General features: G+C 48.8%; 1 protein-coding gene across 5 annotated transcripts in view; it reads left to right on the forward strand.

Annotated features, from left to right (window-relative positions):
• The window catches only part of LOC111151968 (plexin A4), a 352,303-nt gene that overhangs the window by 122,193 nt on the left and 209,503 nt on the right, over nt 1-20,607 (forward strand). The window contains exon 4 of one of the 5 annotated variants that reach the window (XM_022510219.1): nt 12,030-12,050. The exons of the other annotated variants lie outside the window; for them this stretch is intronic. Within the exon in view, the coding sequence (XP_022365927.1) occupies nt 12,030-12,050 (21 nt within the window). The remainder of the gene's footprint in view (nt 1-12,029; nt 12,051-20,607) is intronic. 5 annotated transcript variants of the gene reach the window in all.

A 20,607-nucleotide genomic window follows, 5' to 3' on the forward strand; every position in this document is an offset into this window, starting at 1 on the left:
ATCCTAGGAGCATCTCTAAACAGGAGGCAGAGGGCATTTGGCTTGGAAAAATGATCCTTAGGGTTGAAATCGTTTGCCACGATGGTGGTAGGAAGAGGAGAGAACGTATTTTTGGACCTGGCTCCCGTCCAACTGGGTCCCAGTAAACAAGGCTGCTGGCCTGCTGTTCCGTTGCAGAAGCATTTCCCAGTCACTGGCTCTTCCTAACGAGCCTTGCCTAGCTAGAGACAGACTCGGAGAGAGATGCTCCCATTGTCTCATCGAGAACATCTGGGGAATACCGTGTAGAATTTTTTTTTCCCTGTGTTTTGTTTTTTACAAAATTCATGAGGCTGGGAGAGGAGTTTTTTGCTGGCATTCATGTTTGATGAAGAGAGAGCAATGCAGGCAAGAGAAGTTTCTCCGTAAGCAAACACATTTCTCTGTAATCCAAACACGGCAGGATTCAGCATTTCCCACTAGAAGCTGGGTTGCGAGGTGGGGGTGGGGGGATTAACCTCCACTCCCCCCCACCCCAGAAAGCCAAAGATTGACCCGGAGGGGCAGAGGCACAAGCGAGCCTGGGTGCGGCTGGGGCCATGTCGGGTCAAGGTGACAGTCCGCTTACATCTTTTCTAGGATAGTCACACACGCAGGGACAATGTCTTCTGATCCCAAGCCCAGACCAAAGTCGTGGGCAGGGCCTGCGTGATGAAGTTAGCGGTGATGGGCTGCCTCCACTGTGGGACGGAGACATTAGGAGGCTGGGAGGCCTCTCCTGTCTGAACAGTGATTGATCGGGGCTCCCGAAGAATGGTGATCACTGAGCAAATCGCTTCCTGCAAACGGAGATTTCACAGCAGCAATTTGGTTCCTTCCGGTTGCTTCTCGCTGAAAGCGTCTTGCCCGACATCACTGTCTACAGTGACAGAGTTTGAAGGGCCTTCAGAAAAAGAAAAAAGACCCTTCAAAAGAAGATATTTGGGGAAGCCAGGTTGGGTGCACTCGACTGGGAGGCAGTGAACAGGGGACCCCTGCATCACGTCCCCACGTCTGCGGTCCTGTGCTTGGCCTCACTGCGCTGGGCACCATTTTCCCCCTGGCATGTCCACTCCGAGGACTTGCCAGTAAGCCTGGTTCAGCCCCTGGGCCAATGCTGACATGCCTGGTAATGAGGAATAAAGCCCCTTGGATTGCTCCATTCTCTACGTTCCTGTCTACATTGCATTCTCACAGCAACACTGGGAGGCAGGTGTCCCCTCCTACGTTACAGAGGAGGAGACTGAGGTGCTGGGGATTGAGGCATTTGTCTGAGGTCACGCCTCTGGAACTGAGATACACACCCCACCATTCACCCTTTTCTAGCATGTAACTGGCAAGAAATATTGCCTTCTCCCCCTCTTGGTTCCGGGAACCTCTTCCCTTTCTAAATTCCATGCAAGGGCCCCCTACTCCACATTGTTTTTACTACTGCAATTCTAAATTATGTTTGGTCTCCCTGGCAGGCCCTGCTGTTTCCCACCCCTCTGACTGAGCATAACTTGCTTTCTCTGTCTATAGCATCTTTCCCGCTCTCTTGACTGTTCTAGAAGCTCCTATTCAGATCAGATGTCACTTCCTCCAGGAAGTCCTCTCTGATCCACTGCGAGATGAAAATTCTGTGTTCTCTGTTGGTGCAGGGGCTTCACCCAGATTTGCCTAGAATTAAAGACCGTGTTGCTAGTCATGGCATTTCTGCTTATCTTTGGGTTATTAGGATTCAAGCACTTAGCAACTTGTGTGCCTTTTGCCATAGTGGAAGAAAAGCCCAAAACCAACACCAGTGCCCGTCGAAGACTAGACATGTTCATCTGTACAGGTTTCTGATGGATGTATTCTGATACCCGCCGGTGACTTCTAATTACGAGCTGTTCGTGCTTATCTTCCCCTCAGCCTCTCCCGGCTCGGGCCTGGCATTTCCCAGCAGCTTTGCCTTTGACGTCCTGCTCGTCTGGGGAAGGAGTCTGTCGTGTGGTATTAGGCATGGAGGATCAGCCCCTCAGAACTGAGAGTGAGGCCCCCAGGTAGACTTGAGTGTGACACGGGAGATGAGTTCATTACAACCGGCAGCTCCTAATGAGCACAGCCATCCAATGCTGATGGGAGCCCTAAGGAATCAGGCATGGGTTAAAGCCATGAAGTCTTTCGAATGCACGTGACCCCTCATACATCACATGTTGAAACTGGTCGAATTTCTCTTTGGTTCTCTCTTAGTAAAGACCAGGATGCGCTTCTCCTTTCTTAACGCGGGAATGCAGGGGAGCCAGGCTGCCATCTTTGTCTAGCCCAGGTCAGCGTGAAAAGTTTCGATGATCTCGTATGCGCCATGACTGCTGTGTTGCTGGACCGCAGCCCTGCAGTCAGTCCCAGCTGCTGGGCCAGAGGGTGGGTGGGGGCCCAGCCACCTGAGCCGCAGGTTGGAATCATCTCTTATATCCCCCATTAAATTCTGGGCCCCTACCACATGGGACAGTTTAAGGGGAAAATGAGATTTTATTAAAGCCAGGGGACCTCCCTGACTGAGCAGAAACCCTAATAAGAGTCGTAAGGGTTTCTTATCTTGGATGAAAGTTTCCCATTTTCCCAGATTCCTCCCTTTTGTTGCAGCCATATCTCCCCTCCTCCACCCCTCCTTCCTTCCACCGGTGCCTCATTATTTAAAGCCACTGCTAAAAAGCCAAAAAGCAGTTTGTAGCCAAACCATCCAACAGCTTTTCCTCCCCCTAATGAAGGCCAGTGGTTTTGTGTGTATGTGTTTTATAGTCTGAACACAATGACTTCAAAAGGCTCCTGAGTTTCAGAGCAGTCACGTGGTCTGGATTTGGTAAGGGGGGGACGTGGGGGTGGGGTGGGGAGTAAGACAAGCCAGAAAGGTGGTGTGCGTCTGGGCTTCCTGCTCCAGGAGGGGTCCATGACCCAAACAGGCCAAATTGCCACCTGGTCTCAGCAGCTCACACTTCCTGCATTTCGAACTCAGCAGCCTAGCCTGTGAGGGATGGTCTCCTTTCCCCGCCCTTGCTCTTTGTCCTGCACTGGTAGCCAGGACCGGGGATTAGCTCCACAGTGAAGTTCATTGAGGACCCATAGGGAGCCAGGGCTCCTCTGCCTGCCTTACTAGCTTCCTCATTACTTCCGTCCTGCCCACTTCTGAAGCTTGGGTCTGTTGTCTGTGCAAAATGGAGATCATGTTATCTACCAGTCACACACTATAGCGAAGATTAAAAAGGACAATGGATTCTAAACTCAGAAGTGCCTGGAAATAGTAGGTGTTTAGCATGTTATAGTCAATGTTATAATAAATGTTTAGTATGTTATCATTAGCATTGCCTTAAAGTATTTTATGATTTTGCTAGCAGATACTTTAAAGATGCCCATTTCCTTGGAGCACCTGGGTGGCTCAGTGGGTTAAAGCCTCTGCCTTTGGCTCAGGTCATGACCCCAGGGTTCTAGGATCGAGCCCCCCCATTGGGCTCTCTGCTTAGCAGGGAGCCTGCTTCCTTCTCTCCCTCTGCCTGTCTGTATGCCTGCCTGTGATCTCTGTCAAATAAATAAGTAAAAGCTTTAAAAAAATAAAAATAAAAATGCCCATTTCCTTAATGCTTCCCTCCTTTCCATGCCAGGCCCTCTCCTGAGCCCACAAACCTAGACTATCTTCTTTAAGACTTCCAACTTTCCCTGTTCACAGATGAGAAAGTTGAGGCTCTGAGAATTTACACAAAACCCCACTGTTGGTGAGGGCAGAGTCAGAGTTTCATCATGGAATTATCCAGTGCGTACTGTGTGTCAGGCTCAATTCTAGGCTCTGGGGATTTAAAGCTTTGTGGTTTGGTTCTGAAAGCCTTTGTCTTTCCTACTCACCATGCTGGTTTCTAGTCTGTATAATGTGGGAGATGAGAAGCAGCATCTCCTGGCCTGGGATGTATTTAAAGATAGAGAAGACCCATGGGTTAGCATAGAGCTTCTGCTCCTGCCTGAGACAGGGTGGAGGAGCTGAGTGGATGTCATTAAGAAGAGGGATCTGCCATGGGCCTGTGTCACCTCTTTTGAAAGACCAGCACCTACCCAAAAAGAAGCCACGTGGATATCCAAGACATCTTCAATGAAGAAGGAGCTGCTTATGGAAACAGGCACAGACCACATTGCGTGTGTGAGGCATGGGGGGATACTGAACACTATGCAGTTTGTTCAGGTAAAAATGAAAATGGCAGAACCACTTAGGGTTCTCCTCTCTGCCTTGGCTTGGCCATTTCTTTCTGTGGTTTTTTTTTTTTTAATTGAAGTCTAATTGACATATGCTATCCTATTAGGTCGGGTGTACATCTCAGCAATTGGATATTTTTATACATTTGGAAATGCTCCCCACCAAATTGTGATAACACCAACATTATCACAATATTATTGATTGCATTCCCTGTGTACATTACATCCCCGTGACTTACTTATTTTAACTGGAAGTTTGTACCTCTTAATCCTCTTCTCCTACTTTGGCATCTTTTGGACCGGAAAATTTAAGCTCTTTACTGGCAGGAACTTAAATTTTTGCTCATCTTCTGGCCCCACATAGCATATCACAAGAATATAAGTTTTTTTTGCAAAGCATACGTGTGTGCCTGGTCACAATGTAGCACTGTGAGTTGATTGCCATGAGGAAAGAGTCAGGCTAGGGCACAAATAAGATGCGTGTCAGTCTAGAGGCAGTGATCAACAGTAATTAAACCAAGTGGTGACCCAGATAATGAAAAGACAATACGGTTTGGGTTTAGGAATGCGCAGTAGCAGGGTTTCAGTCCAGGTTGACTTTCCTACCTCCCCAGTTTGGTCTCCCCAGGGATATTTCTCAGCTGCTTACATGGACAAAAGCTCTCTTTAGGGGCTGGGTGTGTCCCAGATGTTGTGTGTGTGGGGGGGGCAGACTGTGCAGACTGGGGGGGTGACAGATTAGGAAGGGCCCAACCACGAGCTCTCATAAGGGACACCGTCTCTGTGATTTTTCCTTGCTTCCTCCATTTCAAGGAATGCTGGGATGGTCTCTCACCCCCTGCCCCCTTCAGCATACCCTAACCAGCTCCCTCCTGATGCTCACTGCAATTTTGGTTTTCGCCATCAGTTCTCTCAATGCCTTAGTTTTGTGAAACCCTCCACGAGGACGAATTTGCCATCCCAGCACTTCCTTCACAGAGAGCTGGGTCCAGGAACAGGCTCTCCCAGTGGAGAGGTAGTGAGGTCTTTGGAGAGAAATTTCACAAGAAGTGATTTAAGATCCTAGAGGCTATCCGACAAGCAGCTGAAGATGGCGGGTCCTAGGCCATCCCCGAGGGGTTCCTGGAGTGATGATTCTTGGTAAACTTTTTTCTTGTCCAACCAAATGGCTCTTGGGTTAACGTTCAGTCTCCTTTCCTTGTCTTCTCCGCCTCCCATCTTTCCCTCATCTTTGTGACTATTGTATAAATGACATGGAGGCTTAAACTTAAAACTGGTTTCATCATTTCCTTTGATGCTGTTGTCGCTGTCCCCACTGCCAACTCCTCTGTCCTCACCTACCTCCACTCCCCCAACCCCCATGGCACATTCATTAGCAGTCAAGACCCCCACCCTTACCCCATGTTCTTCTCTGGGATCTCCTTTCCCTATTGGCCTCCCTTCCTCTTCCTCTGCCCATCGGTGTGGCCAGCCACAAACAGCCCACACATTCAGGTGCCCCCACAAGTCAGCTCCCATTACCTGTCTGGGTGCAGTGTATCCTCACTGTGGACCCTTGAGGCAAAAATGGGCCATCAGGGGGCACCGTCGGTTAAGCGGCTGACTCTTGGTTTTTGTTCAAGTCACCATCTCTGGGTTGTGAGATGGAGCCCTGCCTTGGCAGAGTCTGCTTGTGACTCTTTCTCCCTCTCTTTCTGCCCCTCCCCCTGCTCTCAACTAAATAAATCTTAAAAAAAAAAAAAAAAAAAAAAAGGGCTGTCATCTCCTGGGACACATTATACCGCCATAGCACCCAGGGGCTGGAGCAGGGTGGGGAGAAAGGGCTCTAAGAATGAATTAGCAGAGCCCAAGAAAAGGCCCTGCTCCCGGCTCCATTGAATGAATCTGCTACTCGCTGACATTATTTACGTTCTCTTATGTTAGTGGTAGGAGAGGAGTAGAAATCGGTGACACACAGAGTCCGGGAGAATGGGCACTGCCAAGTATAGGCACGACAAAGCAGGTTTTACTAAGTATCGATTTTTTAAAAAACCAAATGGACGATTTTATAAAAGATATTTTCCAGAGTCAAGATTTCTAAGTAGGGTCCCCAGGGGGCATCACCAAAGGCCAGGAGCTGGCTGTCCTCCAGCACTGGAGAGGCTGCCTCCGATCTGAGAGTCCGTGGGAGCCCGGTGGGCTCTCCGGAAGCCCGCCCTGACTAGCTGCCTCTTCCTTCCGTGGAGTCTCCCGTCAGCATCTGCACAGTCTGGGACAACATGGCCTTGTGTAGAATCTGAATCCTGCCGGGATGGCACTTGGGGCAGACTGAGTCTGGATTTTCCCGACTCAGATTCCCAAACGGGGTTAAGACTGGGAAGGAAGGACACCCAGGTTGAGTCTGAGGCTCCAACATTAAACATCTGGGCTTTCCTGCAGGGGAGCCAAGCCTCGAACTCGCAGTTCCAGGCCTCACTGCTTATACCTCTTTGTACCTACTTCCTGGGGGGCCATAAGGGACAGATTAGGCATCAAAATCACTCCTCTACAGAGTCTATAAAAATTCCCCTTCTTTGATGAGCTCATTGTTCAAAGCAATGGTTTCAGGGCAGACACAAAGTGCCTGCTTGTTGGCGGAAACTGTGGTGGAAAGTTTTTCTCTGTCAGCATGGGTAGGTGTGCTCTTTTTGGTGAAGGTTGTACCCAACCGGGGCTCTTCCATTCTTTCCACCCAGCCTCCTGGCTTCTCCCATCAGCAGAGCACAGGGATCACTCGCCTGTCCCCCCTTGGAAGTCTCCTCCAAATGACAGTTAAGGGGCAGGAGTCAGGGATCCAGGCACGGGGAGTTCCCTGCTCACGCAGCTCCCGGAAAGCCTCTTCCTGTCAGTTTTGCTGAGAAGGGGAAAATGCGTAAGATACCAGCAAGGGGTCTGCTGCTTTGTCTTAGCAGGTTGCTGGCGCCTGGGTGGCTCTGGGGGCCTGGGAATCAAAGGAGGGGCTTAGGCCACTGGGCTTAGTGCTGTCTTTGCTGCTGATTTTGCCCGAGGGGAAGACTGAAGTTGAAAGGAGCTGCCTTGATTGAATGGCAGAGGCAGGGCGGGGATGCTCTCATCTCCTGTGAAGGGACCTGGAGAACCCCTGTGTCTCTCTGGGCAGCTGAGCTCAGGCCCCTAGACTCAAGACAGTAATGCCGAGGAGAGCTGGATGTGGGGATGAAGAGGGAGGAAGATTTGAATCAGGTCAGGGGCTGGAAATGAGGCCGGCCAGGAAAGCCCCCGGGTTGTGCTGAGAGCTGCAGACATTTGTAGAGTGGTGTGCGAGGTGAATGCAGAAGCCCGCGACTGTGGGATGTGGTCCCAAGGTCAGTGCTTGAAATCCAATGTCACCCGGTGGCTCGCGGCTGGCGACTGCAGATTTCACTCTGGCAACCTTGCTGTTTGGGGGCTGGGCTGTGGTCCTTCAGGGCTGGGCCTGGCTCCACACAGATGCATCTGTGTCAACTCCCCTCAGCCCAGGCCTTGTCTGCAACTGTTGGCTGAGGTCGGCACGGTGCCCAGAGCAGAGCAAGGCATCCTTGAGTGATGCAGGACAAGCCACACCTGTGCACAGGTGCCCAGCGCCCCCGTGGCCGGGCAGGGGCTGTGCCGTCAGCCCCTTGCTGCCAAGGTCCCAGCCCTGGAGTCCTCCCCGTGCCAGCTGGAGCAGGGGCAGGGGTGGCAGGAGAGAGCAGGGTCCTGGCCCCTGGATCAATGGAGCTCTCGGCCAGCTGGACCCGGGCTCACACAGCTGCTCCTCTGGATTTGGGACAGGCCCACAGAGCCACTGGCAGGAAGGAGAATAACGGGAAGCAAGTCCTGTGGATGCAGCCACTTCTCCCCTCCTCCCTTCCCCTCTACTCTCTGCTCCTGACACCGTAGCTCCCTGCAGCTTTTCTTTTCTCACACCCTAATGACAGATCAAATAGTTTTTGCACCTAACTAACTGGGGGGTGTGTATGTGTGCCTGGATGGCTCGGTGGGTCCAGTGTCTGCCTTCGGCTCAGGTCATGATCCCAGGGTCCTGGGATGGAGCCCCGCATCAGGCTCCCTGCTCAGCGGGGAACCTGCTTCTCCCTCTGCCTCTCTGCTCTGCCCCCTGTGTTCGCGCTCGCTCTCAAATAAATAATTAAATAAAGCTAACTGGAATAGAGTAGTCACAGATTATCTTGCTCTGCTCCCTTCCTCCCTCATTTCCTTGGCCCTCCCTCTTTCTCCAGGCGACGCTGACCACCCCCCTTCATGCTAGCAGTGTTTACTTTGGCTCAGCCAAGGCCCTGCTGTACAGCCTGTTTCCAAGACGTCGCACACCCTTGGCCATCCTCCTTCTTGTGCGTGTGGTTTTCTGGGTCATCACAGAAAACTCTCTGCCATGACCTCCGCCCCCCCCACCCATGGCCTCCATCTTCTGGACCTGGAGCATTAGGAGAAAGGCGCCACAGGGGAAGAGGGCTCTGGCCAGCAGACGTGGGTGGGCTTCCACTTCCCCTGCTCCCCGCTGGAGGACCAAGGGCCAGCCCTTTAATCTCTGGTTCTTGGCTTTCTTATCCAATACAAGCCTGCACTGCGGGTCTGTTGTGCTGAAATCAAATCAGTTCAGCTGAAGGACATGGCTCCCATTGGCCATCCCATCCCTGCTTATGTCCTTTGTTGGCTCCTTCCTCCCTGGTCTGTGTTGGTCCCCAGGGATGCTCATTCTCCAGGAACACGCTGTCTCCCTCTGTGGTCATCTGTCCCAGCCACGCAGGTCCTTCATCTAGACTGAGTCATCTGTAATATTCCCTGCCCCTGGAGGCTCATTGTTGGTCTCCTCCTTCCTCCACTTCTTTCTCTCCAGCTTCTTTGGGGTCCCTTCGTCCCTCCCCACTTCCGCCAGGCCCCACCTCATGCCCGTCCACCCTCCACCCTCCCTTCCTGAGACCTCTGCCCATTTTTCTTCTTCATTCTGCATCTCCTTCCTTCCCTGCCGTCTTGCTCCCAGCCCACATGTCCTTCTTGAGGGCAATGTGATTCCCCCCCAGAGTGGGCAACATGCATGCAGAAGTACCTCTTTGATCTCTGCCTGTGGCAGAGCCACCGGCCCAGCCTCCTGAGTGATCTCTGGTCCCAGGCCAGGGGGTCTGTGCCATCTCTAGAGCCTGGCCCACCACCACTCAGCACGCCTGTACATTCCCACCTCTACACGGCTGACTGCATTCCTGACCTGGTCTCTACCCATGGGTTGAGTGCCATAGTTAGCAAAGATTTCATTCCTAGGGATTTTAGATATCTCTTCCTTGGCTTATTTAAAAAGCCCTCACTTCCATATCCAGTCAACAGGTCTCAAATGTTTTTCCGACTGATTTTTCCAAGGTGAACGTAAGTGGCCCTTTGTTGGAATCCCTTTTCTGGAATCCTAGACAGCTAGCCATCTACTTCCCAGATGGTGACTCCTGATTCCCTGGAAAGCTGGAGTTTGGCAGAAGAAAGAGATACTTATTTAATTCTCTCTCTTTGATAGGGGTAGGAAAACTGAGGCCTAGAAGGCACAGGGTCTATTATCCTAAAACACAGTCCCTCCTAGCCCTGAAAGTGCAAAAAGAATGGAGACCTCCTTCTCCAGGTACTGAGCTATATTTTGTGGGGCCCTGAACATAACCAGTAAGGGGTCAGACTCACCATTTCCTCCGGGTTCGTCCTTGGATTATAGGTTTCTTCCAATTTCTCTCAGTGTGACGCTCCCTATAACTAGACAGCCATCTTTGAGACAAGTTCATGGCTTCTACTTAATTGCACTGTTTCTCTCCAGGAGTCACCAAGCTCCCTGAGAGATAAGGAGGCACCCAAGGGACTGAGAGGCTGAAGGCAGCTACCTCCTGTGATTAGTGATATGAAAGGAGAGGTGGCAGGACACCCAGCTTTCTTCCCTGCAGTGTGCTCTGCTAACTCATTTTTTAAGTTCTCCAAGGAATAGTGTTTCAACAATCTCCTTAGTGATACAGGTTTCTATTTAAGAGGACTTGGCAGAGAAAATATTTCCTTGCTGCTGTCCATCCTCTCCCTCTGAGTCTCCTTCTCCTCTATGGCCTGGGTATCAGCAGGCCTGGCTTTGGGCTCTGTCTCTACCCTCTGCCTCATGTACATGACCTTCATTCCCTTCCTGGTACTTGTAGCCCTCACCACAGTCCCAGAATTGTAGATCCATAAGACGACAGAACCTTCTAGAAATTAATCGAGGCAAACCTTCATTTTAGAGATGAGGAAACTGAGAGCCCCCAAAGAGGGTATATGAGGAGGCGTAGCCATGTAGGTGGGTGTCCACTGAAGGGGCTCTGGCTGTGTTCCCCAGATGGGGATGGAGGGCACCTCCACTGGGAGAGACATAACCCGTATCACTGCCTATGTGCTCTCCTGTGCCAGGGACCTTACATCACTCAGGGAGATAAGGCAGGCATTCTTGCTTATCTCCAGTTTACAGACGAAGAATGTGAGGATTAAGCAATGTGGTAATTGTAGTAACTCCCTAAATTTGTAAACTAGTAAATATCAGTCCTGAGAGTCAACCCGAGCTGGTCATCTCCCAGAGCCTGCCTGTTTCACCACAGCCTTTAACTACAAAGACAGTGTGGAAGAGAAACCATCTCTCTCCACATCCCCAGAGCAAGGCCACAGAATGGGCAGTAAGAAAAATTCCTGCTGGTTTGCGACGACTGTCTATTCCAGGCAGGACTATGGGCTCAGCGACCCTCGGTGGGCCCTGCTAAGTCCAGTGACTTTTAGACAACTTTAGGGAGATAGAAAGAGCCCCCGAAGCTGGTTGTCACTCCCAGATACCAATGGCATCCTGAGATGGGACGTGTCCTGGCAGCTCAGCCTCGTAATGGCTAGGAGCTGGCATTAAACCACTGCCCCATCACAGGGAGGACAAGCACTCGCAAGCTTTGTACTCTGGCAGGCTGGCTCTGATCTCGCCAGCTGCAAGGCCTTTGTGAAACAGAGAAAGGCAGTGCATCGCTTTCTTTTCAGCCCATTATTTGAGAGCCGAGTCTCTATCAGAATATCCTGTTATTTGCTCCACATGACAAGATCTGAGCATAAATATGTCACAACCAAAATGCTAATGGCCTCCTCCCACCATGGCTGCCCATCCTTCCCCAACTTTCCCTCCCCCTTGCCCTTCGCACGCCTCGGTGTGTGTTCCAGGAGGCATTATCTGAGCCATCCCCCCTGCCGAGGGAAACATCACTGCCAATGAGCGGAATGTTCTTTCCCACTCTTGAGCTCGCTGGTCCTGGCCCGGGGACCACGTGCCCTCTGCACACCAGCAGGTGGAAGAGCGGATGGGATCGAGCTGGTGCCTCTCCATCCCGGTGCTCTGCTAGAGCGAGATGGCCAACCAGCCGCAGCCCGGGCAGTAGTAAGGACGGGGAACTTGCCACATGTTCTTGGCCAGACCCAGGCCATATCTGGCCAGCCTCAACTTGAGTTTCATCAACCTTTTTTTCTCTGTGGTCTTTCAGCCTGTCCACGAAATGTTCCAAACAGGCTTTACTAATTGAAATTTTAAAAGAGATGGTGATAGGAGGGTGGCTCCTCGAAAAGTGAATATAGAATTACCGTATGATCTAGCACTTCTACTTCGGGATATGTACCCTAAAGACTTGCAAACAGGGACTTAAACAGATTATTTTGGGTGTTGTTGTTGTTTTCTTAAGACTTATTTATGTATTTTAGAGAGATTGAGAACACAAGTTGGGGGAGGGGGGAGAGGAACAAGGAGAGGGAATTCTCAAACCGACTTCCCCCTGAGCTCAGAGCCCAATGCAGGGCTTCATCCCATGACCCTGAAACCATCACCCAAGCTGAAACCAAGAGTTGAACACTCAACTGACTGAGCCACCCAGGTGTCCCTTATACAGATTATTTCTACACGCATGTTCTTAGCAGCACAATTCCAAGAGCCAAAAGGTGGAACCAACCCAGGTGTCTAATAACAGTTGAATGGATAAACAGAGCGTGGAGTATACAGATAACGGAATAGTATCCAGCCTTTATTAGGAGGAAAATTCTAGGGGCGCCTGCATGGCTCAGACGGTTAGGCATCTGCATTCAGCTCAGGTCACCATCCTGGGGTCCTGGGATCCTGGGAACGAGCTCTGTGTCGAGCTCTTGGCTCTGCAGGGAGTCTGCTTCTCTCTCTCCCTCTGCCCCTTCCCCCACTTGTGCCCTCTTTCTCTGTCTCTCTCAAATAAATAAATAAAATCTTTAAAAAATAAAATAAAAGGAGGGAAAATTTTGACACCTTCTACAATATGGATGAATCTTAGGGATATTCTATTCAGTGAAATAAGCCAGACACAAAAGGACGAATACCATGTGATTCCACTTTTATAAGATACCCAGAGTAGTCAGATTCATAGAGCCAGAAACCTGAATGGTGGTTACCAGGAGCTGGTAGGCAGATGGGGAGAACAGGGTGGGTTAGCGTTTAATGTGGACCAAGTTGCAGTTTGGAGAGATGAGAAAGTTCTGAAGGTGGATGGTGGGGATGGCTGCCCAGCACTGTGACTGTACTTCACGCCACTGAACTGTACACTTACGAATTTGTTAAAATGGTCAATTTTATGCTCTATAATTTACCATAATAAAAAAGAAGTAACATATTTGAGCATGTTTCACAAATTGCAAAGTCCATATATAAATGTCAATTTTCATGTCATTTGTATTATTTCTAACAATAGGACACCTGTGGCTCAGAAATTTGTCTTTCCTAAGGTCATGGCTCATGGGTTTTTTACTCTATGTCTAGTGCTATATTCAGTGTCCCCGGGGTGGCATATACCTGGCGTGTGGCACCAGTCCTTGTTTCTCCCCCTATGGCAGACATCAGTTCATTGATCACTACACATTTTTTCTGATAAGCTTCACATTGGACCTCAGAATCATTCTTATCATAGCCCTCCAGGCAGTTACCATCCATCAGTCAGAGTTAGTCATGCAAGTGGCAGCTTACTAGCATTTGTGTTCATTGCTTAGTCCGAGTGCCCCTCTTTCTTTAGGAAGTTTGCAGATGCATGAGAATGGTATGGAAAGGCCAGGGCCCTCTGCAGAGAGCAGTGGGGCTCATTATACAGGTTCCCAGACCAGAAGTGAGTTAAGTGCTGGCAGCCATGTCGTATTTGAATATGGCTGCCTTCCACCACCTCTTGAAGACCAGTGCAGCAGCCGTACCTCATAGAGGCGCTCCTTCCTGCAGGTGGCGCCGCAGAGAACCCAGTGGAGATGTAAATGTGAAGTCCTGTCAATCACCCATGCCTCCCGGTGGTCTGACTTGACCCTGCTACCAAGACCTCTAATGGTCTCATGCCTTCTCTGGGGACCAGGCGAGGGGACAGGACCTATGACTGAGAGAGGGTCCTCAGTGACCTACTGGCCTTTTGAACTCCCTCTTGTGACGTGCTCCTGGTTTTTATTTGTGAGAAGCCTGGGCTCAAGAACAGCTCAGACCCCACTTCATTTCCAGTTGAGTTATTGCTGCAAGTGAAGGAAAGAAAGGAAACAAGATTGGTGTCAATTTCCCTTCTTCTTTTTCTTTCCCTAATGTTCTTCTTTCCTTTGAAAGATCAAAGGAGGGCCAAGTAGAAATTCTTTTTTTTTTTTCTTTTTTACACCCTCCCCATCATAATAGAATACAGGAGGGAAAATTCCAGCAAACGAAATTGTTCTCAGACATCTTTTTATTTTTCCTTTCAATAGCTTTGATTTAGGTCCCATGGCTTTAATCAAAGTGTTCAGGGGGCAAAGAACTGATTCTGTTAAACGAGGTCCTTGCAGCACTCGCTCTCCCTGCCCCAAACCTTCCTGCTCCTGCCCTGCTCTCCACATTTGTCGTTATTGTTTTTTATTAATGTGGTTCCGGAAAAAAATATACATTCTCCCAACAAAGGAGTGAGGAGAGAAATTTTATTTTCGGAACAAATAAGTGGAGGCTGGCTCAGGCACTCTCCAGCTGACAGACTGCTCCCTATACCCAAGTCCCTTCTCTCCTTCCCTCTCTACTAAATTCATCCATCACTCTGGGCAAAATAAATAAAAGGCCCAATAAACAAATCAATCCATCCATCATTTTCTCTGAGCTCACCAGGCACCTACGGTGGGCGCACGAGTGGGATTCTGTGCTCACAGCCGTGAGGGCTCACATCAAGCACTGTGGGCCCACAGGGGCCTTCAGAGATGCTGGCTTCCCTCCCTGGATGGCACAGTGAACAGCCCCATGGCTTCCGTCTCTTCCTTATGCCCACTTGGGTTACTTCTCTCTCTCCCAGCTCTTCCCAGTTTTCCCTGGAAGGTACCCTATGCATTCCCCTCTAGAGTGTAGCAGCAACCTGCCCTCTGGGGCTCATCATGGCTGACTCCTTGGGGAAGGGGATATCACCGACGACCGTCCATATGAAGGCCAGTTCTCCGAACAGGCCAGCAGGCGGCTTGCATTCATGCATTTACTCACCTCTTTGCTCCATTTTAGCATTCATTCTGCAAACACTTAATGAGCACCTATGCAGGGTTAAGAACAGAGCCAGCCACCCTAGAGACAAGGCAAATATGGCAGGTGTGGCCCCTGTCCTCAAGCCTTATGCATTCAGTAGACTGACTTAGAGGGGCAGGGGGCTCAACAAACGCCGGTGTGCAGGACTGTGGATGCCAGAGTCAGCCAAATATTGGGGGCAACACCCACCACGCCCCTCTCAAGACGGAGCTCTGTGCCATGTTCTAAGCTGCAGTGTGGACAGAGGCACTGTCCCCTCTGCAACATGTCTGTAGCAGGTTGGGCTTTCCTCTTCCATATCTGCTCATTTTTGTATTATTTTTTATGAGATGCATCATTTAGTTCTGAAGGCCATTGCTAAGCGTGAACCCTACCTCTGCTCTGGTCTTCAGTCTTTTAGCTCGGTGTTGCAGAGAAGGGATGATGCCCGGGACTTGGGGCTGGGGAAGCAACTGACAGAACATATTCTCCCAAGCCTTCTCGGGGTTCATTAGGAAGGCCTGGGGGACAGCAGGAGATCTCCTGTTTATTGATGGGTGAGGGGCAGATGCATCTAGAGGTCCTCACCTTGATTTCTCCCGCGCCCTCTGAGCCCATGTGATCCTGATCAGCTGACCCTGCAGAGAGGCGAACTAAGGAGGAGAAGGCACCCATCCATGATTTTGGGGGTAGGTAATGATGGTCCCGAGAGCTGTGTAATTTGGTAGGATGAGAGAAGGGGTGTTGTGTCTTTAACATCAGGTCCCCAAGGGCAATATATTTGTTAAACATTATAATTACCCTTCAGCGGCTGAACTCCACGGCAAATGAGAACTCAAAAGCAATTGAGAACTATGTAGCAATTGAAGCCACACCGAGGCCCATTACTGTTCCTCAAATGATGCTTTCATTTAGATAAGGCAGATAATTATACATCTTGATTAGGTCACTGCTCCCAAGGGGATACTGCAGTTTTCAGGAGTGCCCCCTCCCTGTAAATAATGCCAGAGAGCTGCAGCCCGGCTTCCAACTCTCTTTCCTCTTTTCTCTCCAGATCTAGATAATGAGATAAAGAGACCCAGACAAGGATATATAAATTCATATGTATACAGATGCAGGCATGGCTCCATTCTTTCTCTCTCTGCTCCTAGTACTTAGGGACACTGAGACATGGGAGTCCGTGGCCAGGGTGGAAGAGGTCAGAAAGAATCATAATAATAGGCATAGGTATGTAAGGATATACCTATATCCAGTAAATAGGCATATATTATCCTTTATTTTACAAAATGTATTTACACGCCTTATTTCTTTTGATCACAGCCACCATCAGAGCAGATAGAACGGATATTAGAAGGCTTGTTTTTTTTATTTCCAGACTAGGAGGGAACTGGACTAAAACCACAAAAAACAACAACAAGCTGGGGTGGGTGCCCTCCAGCTCCAAGTTTGAGTCTATCTGTGCTACCCTTGTATATAGGAGAGGATGGAACCTGGGGACGCCCAGTGGCTTTTTTGGGGCCACCTAGCTGGTTAAGATGTTGACCTGGGTCTAGACCTTCTGATTCTGGTGTTTCGTCCTCGATATGATTCTGCATCTTTCAGTGGATTCTTACTGCATTCAGGGTAAAACCAAACGCCACTTATGTGGCCGGCAAGATCCTGGCCGCTCCGGGCCATGACTTGGGGCACCCCCACCCCGCTCCCCTCTGTCCTGGAGGAAGGTCACCCATTCGTAACTCATCCATTCGTAATCACGGCTCCTTTTACCTTGGCTTCACTGAATTTACACGAGTGTAATTACTTGTTTGTAAAAGTTAAAAAGAAAAACATGTGTTCACCCCTTTATCTCCAGCATCTACCAGGGTTCCCGTCATGGAGCAGACACCGAGTTAATAGTTGTTGAATGAACGCATGTGTTGAGGAAGGAACTGTGACTACCTAACGGTCTAGAGGCTCAGAAATCGTCACACCTGAAGCTCCTGTCCAGCTAATTACTTCCAGAGCATTTAGTAAAACACAGTCATTTCCTTGCTCGGTCTTCTTCTCCACCAACTCTCCTCCAAATTACTTGGCCACTTGCTACTCTATTTAGAGATCCCGCTGCCCATCTAGTTAAACTGGTAATACATCTTCTTAAAGTTTCCTTCTGCCCAGAGTGTGTGGACACCGTGATTCAGGATCTTTTGTTAATATAAAGGGCATCCCATGAGATAATTGAGCTTGAATCCTCCCCTCCGCCCTCCCCCCACCGCCCCAGTTTTCAAACGAGAAACCTGAGTCGCAGACACTCTCTACAGATGACAAACATCTGGGTTAAATTGGAAATGGAAAAAAAAAAGGATTCCTATATGTCAAAATATCTGGATAATTAAATAAACCTCTCAATCCCTCTTCCAGATGCTTGATGCCCTGTAGATGCAGAAAGACTTTGTTTTGGAGTCTAGAGAAAGTTTGCGGTGGCAGTGGATTTGAATCTCGGTCACAAATCTTCATCTGAGGTAGCCACCCTTCCCTGTGGGTGGTGCGCTGTGTGTCCAGCCACCTCCTGCTGTCTGGTGTGGATTTCTCTGTTAATTCTTTTCCCCGACTCTGGCCTAAGAAAATCCTGTACTTAATTCAGCCGAAGGCTCAGCCCAGCACTGTTATTTATTTATTAGAGTTGCCTGCGGAATTCCAAGACCACCAGGCCTATGTGCAAATCTATAAAAACACACAACGCAATTTCCAAACACTGTAGTAACCCCCACCCCCCGAAGAGTCTGCTATCATCAGGGATCTCGGACTGGAAAGGCCTACATAGAGGCAAAGAGGAGACCTGCTCTCTATGAATTAAATGTGGAAGGAGATGTAAAGCCCTTAATTCTTTCTTGGGAAACGTTCTGGGCTCCACCCGCCCCCACATGCCTGAGAGGAAGTGTGGCTGATCCCCACACACGCCTAAGATGAAATGTTGATGGCTTCCTAGTACCCCAGCTGGAGAGACAACACCCTGGGGGCAGGTATTTTGGGGTCTTGGTATCTTGAGATCCCCAAACCAGCCGTGGATTCAGAGCCAGACTATTGCACAACTCCAGAAGGCATCATTTACCAAAGACAACAACAACAACAACAACAACAACAACAAAAAACTGTGTCCTCAAGAGCTATTTGACGCAATGGCCTTGGAGTCGCTCCCATTGGGCTGGGACTCTGGATAAGAGCTATTTTGCTTTAATCATACACTCCTGACCCCCAGAAGAAGGTGAAAGAAGCTGTTTGTGAAGGGGATTGCAAAGGTGAGAAGGAGGTGAAGAAAAGAGGGAGGACAGGGGAAATGCAGGGCATAGAACTTGGCACTCAGCGCAATTTGATGGGACACAGACCTGCCCACAGCACCGTTGTGAGCACCCCGGCTCACAAGCAGCCTCCCCTGTGGACCCCCAGGCCTGTGTGCTCTACAGAGATCATCATTCCCAGTGGCCGCATTAAAAAAGGCTAGGGAGTTCTACTGTTTTGAGATGGAGGTGTCTCCTGTAAAAATACATTTTGAAGCTTCTAGGTGACAAAAACTCCTTTTCTGCCACCAGTCTGTCCACCTGGACACTGCATCTCTTGTAAACAGGGATGATGCCTGTAAGGTTAGTGCCCCTGGAAACAGGTGGATTCATAAACTTTCCTCAGTAATCTTTCCCATGTCTGTCTTCTTTGTTCTCTAATGTGAATCCCTCCCGGAGCACGTTTGATTCTCCAACATGTGTTAGAAGGAAAAAGAAGGTTGGCTACCATCATTCCTAGCAGAGCCCCACCTAGAGATAAGCGGTTCTAGATGAGTCCTGCTCCTGATGCTTTGTTTGGGTTAGAACTTAGGTAGGTTCTCTGTTTGACCTTTAAAAATACCCTTCGCTTGCCTCTGGGGTTCTCAGGACTTGCTGAGAATGTGGAAACGATATTTCCTGGGCCAGAAAACTTATACAGTCTTTGATCCTGGGGATCACTTCTATAATGCCCTCACCCGGGTCTTACTTTGGTTACGAGGGCAGGTGGGCCGTTGGTACACTTAGATCTGTCCTCGAAAAACAGCCCAAACAGCTACGGATGATAAAGAAAAGAATGGGGCTCTGCCCTTGCAAGGGTTTGCCCTTACATGGTGTTCTTGGTTCAAGTACGAGTGACAATATAAGAATATTTAAAACGTGAACCCTTCTACTTATGTTTTTTAAAAACAGCATTGACCGAATGCAGGAAGTTCATCTTTAATATCACTGTTTATGAGCTGCTCAGCAATGTTTACCGTGGTTATAATTGGTATCATTAAGCTTAGGTGACATTATTAATGCTGCTGATTAAATTGCTATAAACCCAACTTCACCATTTATACAAACAGCCAAGTCTGAGCTTCCAGCCTTCACACTCAAGCACTGGGGTAGGAAACACCCAAGCCCGCTGGGAAGGAAAATGGAACACATCTCCGTCAGGTAGAGCTTCTGAGAAGATCCAGCTCAAAACACCTTCACCCACTATTGCTAAAGTGTGTTCCCTTTGTAAAGTGGTTCTTTCCAGAACTGGACATCTTGACTCTGTGAGTGCACATTAATGAGGGAGTTCGACTGGACTGTCTGTTTCCCTTTTGCTCTCCTGTCCCCAAATCTCTGCCCCCTCGTCCCTTCACACCCGGCCTCCATCACCTGCCCTGTGCTGTGATCCTTTGTCAGCCCGTACCCCACTCTACCTCACTGCTACTCGACCACTTAAATGAGACAAGTATCCCCCTCCTTTTTAAGTTAAATTTTACTTTCTATTGTGGTTAAAAAAAAAATCCGTGTAGCATAAAATCTACCCTATTAATATACATGTAAGTGTGCAGTACAGTGTTTTAACTGTGAGCACAATGTTGTACAGCATATCTCTAGAACATTCTCATCTTGCGTGACCGGAAGTTCAATACCCATTGAACAGCTACGTCCCTATTCCTCCTGCTCCCAGACCCCGGCCCCACCCTTCTACTTTCTGCTTCTATTTTACATGGCTCAGAGAAGTAGAATCATGTAGTCTTTGTCCTGTGGCTGGTTTATCTCACTTTGTGTAATGTCCTCAAGGTTCACCCACATTGAAGCCTAGGACAGGCTTCCCTTCTCTTTTAAAGCTGAATAATATTCCATTTTATGCATATCCCACCTTTTCATTCTTTTTCTTTCTTTCTCTCTTTCTTTCTTTTTTTTTTTTTTGGCCCAGACTGAGCTAGAATTGAGAGACAACATTATATTATCTTTAGGTGTACAAAATAGTGGCTCAAATTTGCATTAGAGTATACCACACTAAGTCTGCCTTTCTTTCATCATCATGGTTACAGCATTTTTTCCTTATGATGACATCTTTTAAGATTTACTGTATTCACAAGTTTCCCATATGCAATAGAGTAGTATTTTAGTTTCCATGTTGGGACTTTACGTCCCCATAACTTTTTTATTTTCACTTGGAAGTTTGTACCTTTTACCTCCCTTTACCGTGTTGCCCATTCTGCACCTCACTCTGTCGACCACCGATCTCTTCTCTGTATCTAAGCTTGTTTTTCTTTAGGTTTCACATGAATGAGAGCATAGGATACTTGTCTTTGTCTGACTTGTTTCACTTAGTATAATGCCCTAATTGTCCATCCATGTTGTTGCAAATGGCAAGATATAATTATTTTATGCCAATTCATATTCCATTGTGTATGTGTGTGTACATATGCACATACACACACAAGTCTTTTGCCTCTTGGTTAAGTTTATTCCTAAGTATTTTATTCCCTTTGATGCTGTTATAAGTGGGATTGTTTTCTTAAAATGCATAGAAACAGAACTGAATTTTGTATGTTGATTTCTTGTTGATTCTGCAATTTCGCTAGATTT

Source organism: Enhydra lutris, unplaced genomic scaffold, assembly GCF_002288905.1.
Source record: "Enhydra lutris kenyoni isolate GAN:26980312 unplaced genomic scaffold, ASM228890v2 scaffoldscaffold27, whole genome shotgun sequence".
NCBI classification, from domain to species: Eukaryota; Metazoa; Chordata; class Mammalia; order Carnivora; family Mustelidae; genus Enhydra; species Enhydra lutris.